Here is a 9,292-nt window from a genome sequence, read left to right as displayed (position 1 = left end):
GGGGTTCCGTGATGTTGGAACCGGCCAGCGCGAGGCGCACCTGTAGCGGTAGCTGGCGGAGGAAAAGTGAGCGGAACAAGAAATCCGGGCGCTGGTCTCCAAGCAGAGACAGCATGAAATCCATCCGGACGAATGGTCGTGTGTCGCCGAGGGCGGGAAGGTCCAGGAGGCGGTCAGCACGTTCGATCTCTGTGAGCCCGAACGTGGCGAGGAGGAGACGTTTGAGCGCCTCGTACTTGTGGTCGCCCGGCGGGCGCCGAAGGATGGACACGACTCGGGCGGCAGTGCCGGGCCCGAGGGCGGCGACCACGTGGTAGTACCGGGTCTCGTCCGCCGTGATGCCCCGGAGTTGGAACTGAGCTTGGGCTTGCACAAACTAAACGTCGGCTTGCGCTTCCCAAAACTCTGGGAGTTTGATAGCGACGGCGTTGGTAGCCATGGCGCGTTCAGGGGTCAGCAACGGCTGAACCAATCGGGGTTACCAGTGTGGTGCTGTGCACACACAACTCGATTGCCAGAGAGGTAGGCCACAACGTGTTGATACAACAAGAGTCTTTATTCAAAGCTCGCACTTCAGCACTGGGCGGGCTCGAACTTAGAGCCCGCATATATCTCCCGAGGCCACGCCTTGCCCCCGGGCGTGGCCGATCGGCCGAAAGGCGGGGCATGCATTTCAGTTCCCCGCCTGGACGCTCGCGCCACCCACTGGTGCGCGGAATTATTGTCCCTTGTGCCCGCCAGGCGCCACAGTATAATTAAATTGATGACGTCATCGTTCACGTTACGGCAGTCATATTGGATTGAACATAAATCTACATCGTCAATAAACCACACAAACATAGCAACTAATAAACACCCCACAAACACGTCCTGGCGAGGGTCTGTAATCTCTGATTGCTCTTTCTTGTTCTACATTGTTATTTAACCTCCCTGCAACTTATAAAAAAAATATTCCGCTGCGCATTACCCTGTCAGGAGTTTCAGCATTGTTTGACAATTCCTCATGAGCACACCAAGGGATCGTGAGCCTGACTCCCGTAAGGGTATAATGTTGAGATCGACTGAGTGCGTATCCCAAGGTTGTTTGAGATCGGCCATAAAGTGTAGGATTTGGGAAGATTTAGGTTAAAAAGTGACTCACAAGCAGAATATCCTACTAACAACAACCACAATTACAATTTGTTCATTCTTACTGCTTTTATGTTTGGCTACTGCACTCAATTAGTAATTTTTCGTTAAAATGTAGGTCAGCGTTAAAAGCGGTGTGTTGTTGCACGACGGTCGTTCACCTTTTATTTGCGAATATATATATATATATATTTATTTTATGCTCCCTGATTTTGAGCTCCGAGATGCTATCATCCGTTGGTTCGACGGATCGTGAATACAACATCAATCGGAGAAGGCTTCTTTAAAGATCAGCACGACACGCATGGATGTAAACAATTTCCTCAGAACGGCACATATTGCGTCATCTCGCACTGCACGTGACGTCATCACGCCGCGGCCTGCTGATTGCCGCCGGTTGTAGGACAGAGACAGAGGAGAGATCTGCGCAGGTGAACGAGACGGAAGTAAAAAATAACCACAATAACAATCATTCTTTTTCGTAAATGCAGCTCTGGTAGGTTAAGCGCGAGGAGGTGATAACACTTAATGTTGTAGTCGCTTGTTGAGGTGAAGTATTTTTTGATCGTCCTCCCGCCCCTTGTGTTAGCATAAGAGAGGATAACAACGAAAATGACAAAACTGATGGTAATTTACCTCATCATTAACTTCAGATACTGTGTATTATTAATAATAATAATATATATATAATAATAATAATGACGTGCTTGTGTCATCGAGATTACGTTGGAGGTCTGTGTGTGAATATCAAAGCCCTGGGCCTTGTTTTCCCAATCGTTTTGCCTCGGCTGTTCAAACTAGTAACGATATTAACGAGTGATTTGGTTTGTAGTTACAATGATAACTATGATTTCAGGTGCCAGAGTCCCGTGTGAGGTAGGGTCGTCTTTTTTACCCGCTCCCGCTCGTTCTTCCAAGCGACTCGTTCGTTATTACCTCAATCGATTCGTCCTTATTCCACAAATAATCGTTATCCTAACTATAATGGTTGTGAGGCGTTTTGCTTTTGGGTTCCATTTGTGCATTTCCCAAACGACTTTCGCTTGGTAAAGACTAGCGCTTGAGGCCTAGGCAGGTGTGTCCCCGTGTGTTTGTTATTTATTTACTTTGTGCTGATTGTATTGTGGAATCGTTGACCGAATCATCGGCGTTTCCCATTGGTTCGTTCGTTGTGACGATCGCAGTCGTTCCGTGGAGCCCAATCGTAATGTTTACGGTCGACGGTGTTTCGAGGTAGGCCTGTGCCCTAGACTAGTTAAGTTTCCCGTCAATCTCCCTGACCCCTGTAATCGTCACTACGTGATAGATTTGCGGAGTCTTGGTTTGCGGGTCCGACATGGAGCGTAAGACGTCAGGTGAGAACCACCATCTTGGCAGGGAAGGGTGAAGACGGCACTCTGCAGGGTTTGTCAGTTTAACCCCCACCTCCAGGATAACATGTTAACTGTACAAAATCCTCCTTGGAGGAAGCTTTGTGGTGATAACCACCATCATGGCACGGAGCAGTGATCGCATCATGCAGTGTTTGTCGGTTTAACCCCCAACCTCCAGGATAACAGGTTAACTGTACAGAATCCTTGGATTGGAGGAAGCTTTTTTTTGATATCCACCATCATGGCACGTAGGGGTGATCGCATCACGCAGGGGTTGTCAGTTTAACCCCAACCTCCAGGATAACAGGTTAACTGTACAGAATCCTACCTGGAGGAAGCTTCTTTTTTTTTGATAACCACCGTCATGACACGGAGGGGTGATCGCATCACGCAGGGGTTGTCAGTTTAACCCCAACCTCCAGGATAACGTGTTAACTGTACAGAGTCCTCCTTGGAAGAAGCTTTTTTTTTGATGACCACTGTCATGATACGGAGGGGTGATCACATCACGCAGTGTTTGTCAGTTTAACCTCCAGGATAACAGGTTAACTGGACAGAATCCTCCTTGGAGGAAGCATTGTGGTGATGACCACAGTCATGACACAAAGAGGTGATCACAGAACTCTGCAGTGTTTGTCGGTTTTAACCTCAACCTCCAGGATAACGGGTTAACTGTACAGAATCCTTGGAGGAAGCTTTATGGTTTACTTCCTTTTACTTTGGCATTGATTCATTTGTGGAAAACCTTCTGTTTGCTTCTACGATCCAAGGTTGTTGTGTTGTGATTTAACTGTTTTGTTTCACATTTGATGCAGGCGAAGTTTTCCCAGAGTACAAGAAAGAATGTAGATGAGCATTCATCTTCGTGTGAAGGACGCAGTCAAACTTGACCGGACGGACGCCTTGGTCTATGTGTCTCGGTGATTTTGAGTTTATTTTATTATTTTACTTTTTGACTTGGCTGTGACGGGTTCGTTTACTCGTGTTTGAGTACAGGCACAGGTGAAACGGTGGATGCATCAACGTTCCTCATGTTGGTAAATTTAGGAAGTGTTCTTCGGAGCAGTGTACGCTTTGACCTGTTTACTGTTGACACTTTTCTGTAAATTGTACTGTAGGGGTAGAGTAGAGATCTGCATGATGGTGTTCTTGCAATCCTAACATCCATTGAGGTCTCTATAAATGAAGAGATGTTTTGGTAATCCCTAGCATCAAGGTGTATTTTAAAATGAAGTTACTTCCCAAATGATTCGTCCATGGATATACCAGTAGGCTGAATCCTATACGTCGATAACAGATGGACCACCGGCATCTTCTTGACTCGATGTTTAAATTGGAAGGCCATGCCCTTTGCAGTGTTCCAGTGCTTATTGCAGTTCGTTGAGAAATGTTTCTACAGTAGAATAAATCCTGGACCTGGACCGACCGCCACTCCGACGCAGGATACTGGGATTGGAAGTGCATGAAGCTGTACTTTGTTCAGGGTGTCGATGATGACTCACCTCTTCGTGCAAGAAGACGACGTGGGATATTTACCAACCACCACCTAGCGCTAGTAAATGGGTTTCTTTCTACATCAATGTCTATCTATATATCTATCCTCAACCATCTGGCTTGATCTTCTTGATGAACCTTAGGATCTTCGATGTCCGTCAGCGGCAGACGGCTACGCCGGTTTAATGTGCATCCGATGGACGGTGCACACACACATCGATGCATGGCGTCTTGCAGGTGAAACACCAGGTTGACATTTTGTAGCTGGGTTGACATTCAAACCCAGGCTAGACAGCTCCGAGGCAAGTGCACACACTTATCTGATGTCCCACTGACCCTATTTATTCAATTGATGTTCTGTTATTAATCGATTCCTTGTTGCAAGCCTTTCATGGAATACATCTTGCTTATCACGCCACATGACAATCTGCACAGGATGAGATTTGTGCTTTTGCGGATACCCTCGGCTATTTGTGTTTGTGTCACTGAGAATGCCATTTATATTTCTGAAATTTGGATGCTTCGGAGCATGTTTAAGGTCCGATCAGCCCTCATGGCGTTTTCAAGGTTGGTCGTCTGCTTTTCCATTATATAGTCTGCTGGACATGACTTGTCCTCGTGTAGAACCCTGAAGCCTGAGCAGTTGTAAAGTTTAGTTTTGCAAGTCGCCCGTGGGAAAGCCTCGCAGTACCCTTTACCTGCGGTTTTTGTGATGTGCAGCAATTGCATTGGCCATCAATCATTCAAGGACACACCTTGATCTGACATTTGCAAATGGTGAAAGAAGCTTCAAGGCCGAACGGAATTCGTTTTAATCAATATCTTTGCAAACCGAAGACTTTATTCACAAATAGCATGCAGAACAACTTGAGGGCCTGCAGACTACTACCACCACCAATACCACCTCAGTTTTTCGCACCTTTTGTGGGATCTCTGAGGAAACCTTTATTTTTGACTCTAGTCTTTCACGAACTAGCTGGCTGGCCTTGACATTCAGTGGCAAGAAATTTTAATTTTGTCTAGGTGCAGCAATATTACACCTATATACATATTGTTGCGGTTTTGAGTTTTGGTAACGGTCAGTATAATAAAGGTTAAATTTCCCCCTCATAGTTAGTCACACAAGCAACATGTAGCCTCGCGATAGTGTAGTTATGTCTTAGTATTTGTGAGCTTAGTCCTTTTCCTATGTTAGTTCTGCGTTGAGTAGAGTAAGGAGAATAGGTCCTACTCCTACTTCCATTGACTATCCCGCCTCCCTAGCCTCATGCCTCTTTTTGCTGCCTTTGGTTCATTTTGGCGAATTAACACGAGGCAGGCCTAGGAGGGTCGGGGCGGGACCGAATGAGGGCGGCAGAGGACCTGACGGTAAGCGCAAGCTGCCAATCAGGGCTCAGAGGGTGTGGCGGCAGCACTGCATCAAAGGGCATGGTTGGAAGGTTCGAGAAGGTTCGAGGCGTATCAATATAAGCCGTTGCGCGAAGCCACCAGCAGTTGAGAGCGTCAAAGGACTGACGAGAAGGACTCGTGAGTTGAAAGCGCGTGAGCACCTGGATTGAAGAGAGGTAGGAGGACTGGATTGGCATTGAGTGGAGGAAGATGCGCATGAACCAGGATACGCGCTCAATCCGCTCGTATATAAAGCGACGCTCGGTTGAGCTTGAAGCCGAGCCGTGTACAGTGCATCAAGTTAAGCGAGTGACAACGCGCTGTGTAACCGCCAGCCACGCTGAGAGACGCGTATTTTCCTTTCTACCTCATCGGCTGCCTTTTGTTCAGGAGACGCGCTACGAGGTTCCTTCCACCGCCTGCTTGCCATCTTCGCGGGACGTGCTGGGACCGTGGAGAGCCAGACGGGGCCGTTCACATCAACCTGCCTGCAATCCTCTGTGTGAGTGTGACGGGCCCGAGTCTGGGAAGGTAAAATAAGACTGACTAAGTGCTGCTCTGTGTCTCTGCGTACTGATCATTGTATATACGTGTGGGAATAATAATTAAACCTGTGTTCTTCCTTTTCCATTCGATCGTTCTCGTGATTTCCTCATTGACTAAGCGTGGTATGAATAGAACCGCTTGATTCGGGTTCCACTACCTAAAACTGCACGGACCACGTGGTACTCGATCCGCTCGGTGTACCCAGATCACACGTGGCTCGTGCGAGGCTTGCTTCCTCGCTTCCGTGGTGGCGCAGGGATTTAGGTACGAGCGAGACTTGGTCCCGAAACCCTACCTTGCGTTTGTCCGGAAGAGGCGTTTCAAGTCTCTCGGTTCCGCCAAGCCCAGAAAGAACAAGGGGATTAATCCCCACTTGGTAAGGGTAAGAAGGGCGGCGGAGAACCGCGTGTGTGTGTGTGTGTGTGTGTGTGTGTGTGTGTGTGTGTGTGTGTGTGTGTGTGTGTGTGTGTGTGTGTGTGTGTGTGTGTGTGTGTGTGTGTGTGTGTGTGTGTGTGTGTGTGTGTGTGTGTGTGTGTGTGTATATATATATATATGTGTGTGTGTGTGTGTGTGTGTGTGTGTGTGTGTGTGTGTGTGTGTGTGTGTGTGTGTGTGTGTGTGTGTGTGTGTGTGTGTGTGTATATATATATATATATGTGTGTGTGTGTGTGTGTGTGTGTGTGTGTGTGTGTGTATATATATATATATGTGTGTGTGTGTGTGTGTGTATATGTATATATATATATATATATGTATATGTATATATATATATATATGTGTGTGTGTGTGTATGTATATATATATATATATATATATATATGTGTGTGTGTGTGTGTATATATATATATATATATATATATATATATATATATATATATATATATATATATATATATATATATATATATATATATACATACATATGTGTGTCCTGAAGTCCTGAAGCTACGTCCACGTCTTATTCAATCTCCTGATTATATATTCAATGCAAATGAGACGCCCTGCTCGTACTGTGGAGTTTCTACTATTTCTCACAGTTATATATATATATATATATATATATATGTATATGTATACATATGTATGTATATATATATATATATAAATTTATTTTTTTTTCTTTTTTTTTTTAAATAGTCACCATGGGATTTACGAGATCCACTGGACATTGTAGAAAATGAAACTCCATCACTTTGTCTGCTCCTTTATTCCCACCTTTTTGACTTTGCACGGGCAAAACTTTTTTCCTGATTTCAAATGGGTAAGCTAGGTAGGCACTTTGGGTCTGCCACATGGCCCGTCCCGACCATCCTGACTCCTCATTGCAGGACGTGTAATGATTATCTTGGTGGAGCCATATGTTGTTTGTCTATGGTGTTTACCCATGCGTATTTGTTTGACTTTGTGAGTGTGAGAGACATAATCCACGATGCTTTAGATATTTTCCCGGCATAACTGCCGATCCTCTATATCTATTCTCCAATGTTTTTGCGAAAGACCTTCCAGCGAGCTTGAGACCTGCTTTGGCAGACAGAGGAAGGAAACTGCGACATACTGTGCATGGTTTTATTTTTCCATGACACCTCCGGTGGTTTGACCTTTGTATCAGATGTTTTTCTTACGGAGCGGTTAAAGCATTTGAATTGCATTTGGGTGGCATGCACACAGCCAGCCACGACCAAATGCACGGGTTTTTGTCCAATCGGGAACCGGGCCATCTTGTGGTAACCATTGCCTTTCTTTAATGGACACCACATTAAATGTGAGAGATGCTGAAAGAGACTTGAGCAAGGAAAGGTTGCTTTGTACGAGTGGTTTGGTTGTAGAAATGCCATATTTGTTTCAAGTATAAATCTCTCTTTTGTGGCTAAAATGTCTTCCTCGTATAACGTACATGATGTGTGCCGTACGTCCTTTTGCACCGCTAGATTAACCACATGGTGATGATTCCTTGAAATCTTCAGACTTTGTGGAGCGTCTTGATCGCCATGTTTATTTGCGCTTGGTGTAGGCATGGTTTTGTTTTAATAGCTACTTCTTCCTGTCTCTTATTAGAGTGCGAGTGCTTTTCGAGGGGTACTGCAAACTCATTCGGGGGCATGAGCGAGGGAGGAGCCAAATGAGCGAACCAGCTGAGCAGCATTCTCCGCCCACTCTCAGACGTTCAAGGTTGTTCTCCTCTTGATTATTATGACCTTTTCCACCTTTTGCTCTCTCCTTTTGCTTTCAATAACCTTTTGTCTCAAAACATCTGATTATATAATATATTTACATCACTTTGTTTCTTCCTTGTGATTTTTATTTTTTTATTTTCAAGTTATTACCTTGTTTTTTTGTTTTTTTAAATGTATTTCTCTTTCTTCAATATACCAAATCCACGGGTTTTATTTATTTGAAGAAAATCTCTCCCCACGTGCAGTCGCCAGGCGAAGAGAAAGCTTGTCGAGTCTTCTATTGCTCAGCATCCAGTTGTCAAGGCAACCCGGGGGGGGCAGTCAACCAGCAGGTGCGCTGAACTTGCTCTTAACATTTCTACGCCAGTATGGCTGAATTTGTGGTTAAACCTGAGAAAGCCAAACTTGTGACATCAACTAGTCTCACACTGGCATTGTTCTTTCTTTTTCTTCTCTCCTCGATACTTTACTATTCCACACTCTGTTGTTTTGTACACTATTCATTTAAACTTGTTTTGGCTTTTACCTTGTATCGGTAACATGCAGCAGCTATTCGAGCTATACAGGTCTAAGTTACAAGAATGGAGATGATGAAATTGCAGTCGTGTAGTCATTTTTTGCACAGAAGACAGCAGTCAGGCTGTTACACCCTAAAAAATGTATTTGATTTTATCGAGGCATTGTATAATAAATCGGGCTCCTGCTGCTTCGATAGATTTGACCTTTTAATTTATTTACTTTTTCTGATGCAAAACCATGATTTGTTAACACGATTGTGAAGCAATGATTTATTTTTTTTGGCCTCTGGGTGTTTTGAACCTGATTGGCAATTGGAAGGAAGCTGTAGCTTATTCTGTAAAGTTGCAAACTATAACCCCAAAAACGAATTATCTTTTACCATTTATTTTCCTCTGACAGCCACACCTAGGGTCAATGGTAATGGTTGGTTTCATGTACAATGACAATTGGAGCATTATAACCTGAATAAGTGGTAAGGTCTCACCAATAGTATTGCCTAACAGTCAGGGTGGGGGAGTGGGCCTGTCCTTTGCATTGCCGTGCTACTATAAAGGCATTACAAAGGAATAATTAATACTACTAGTACAATGGACAATCAGAGCACCCTCACTTAATTTTCTTCCTATTTTGTATACTAGGGCATGCCCGTACTATATATAAGCTAGGACG

At 44.7% G+C, this 9,292-nt stretch overlaps 1 protein-coding gene across 4 annotated transcripts in view; it reads left to right on the top strand.

The window, feature by feature from the left end:
- The first annotated feature begins 1,473 nt into the window (after positions 1 to 1,473).
- Positions 1,474 to 9,292, top strand: part of TRIP12 (thyroid hormone receptor interactor 12) — a 127,409-nt gene continuing 119,590 nt past the window's right edge. The window contains exons 1-4 of one of the 4 annotated variants that reach the window (XM_068107428.2): positions 1,599 to 1,624; positions 5,775 to 5,915; positions 7,986 to 8,099; positions 8,350 to 8,436. In XM_068107428.2, coding sequence (XP_067963529.1) covers positions 1,614 to 1,624; positions 5,775 to 5,915; positions 7,986 to 8,099; positions 8,350 to 8,436 — 353 coding nt within the window. In that variant the 5' untranslated portion in view covers positions 1,599 to 1,613. Of the gene's footprint in view, positions 1,560 to 1,598; positions 1,625 to 2,341; positions 2,484 to 5,774; positions 5,916 to 7,985; positions 8,100 to 8,349; positions 8,437 to 9,292 lie in introns of those variants that run through there. The other 3 variants (XM_068107427.2, XM_078771433.1, XM_078771434.1) reach the window with 3 other exon arrangements.

This window comes from Myxine glutinosa, chromosome 2 (genome assembly GCF_964187855.1).
Source record: "Myxine glutinosa chromosome 2, kmMyxGlut1.1, whole genome shotgun sequence".
In the NCBI taxonomy this organism is placed as follows: domain Eukaryota; kingdom Metazoa; phylum Chordata; class Myxini; order Myxiniformes; family Myxinidae; genus Myxine; species Myxine glutinosa.
Note: the sequence above shows the minus strand (reverse complement) of the source record. Positions and strands in the feature narration are given on the sequence as shown.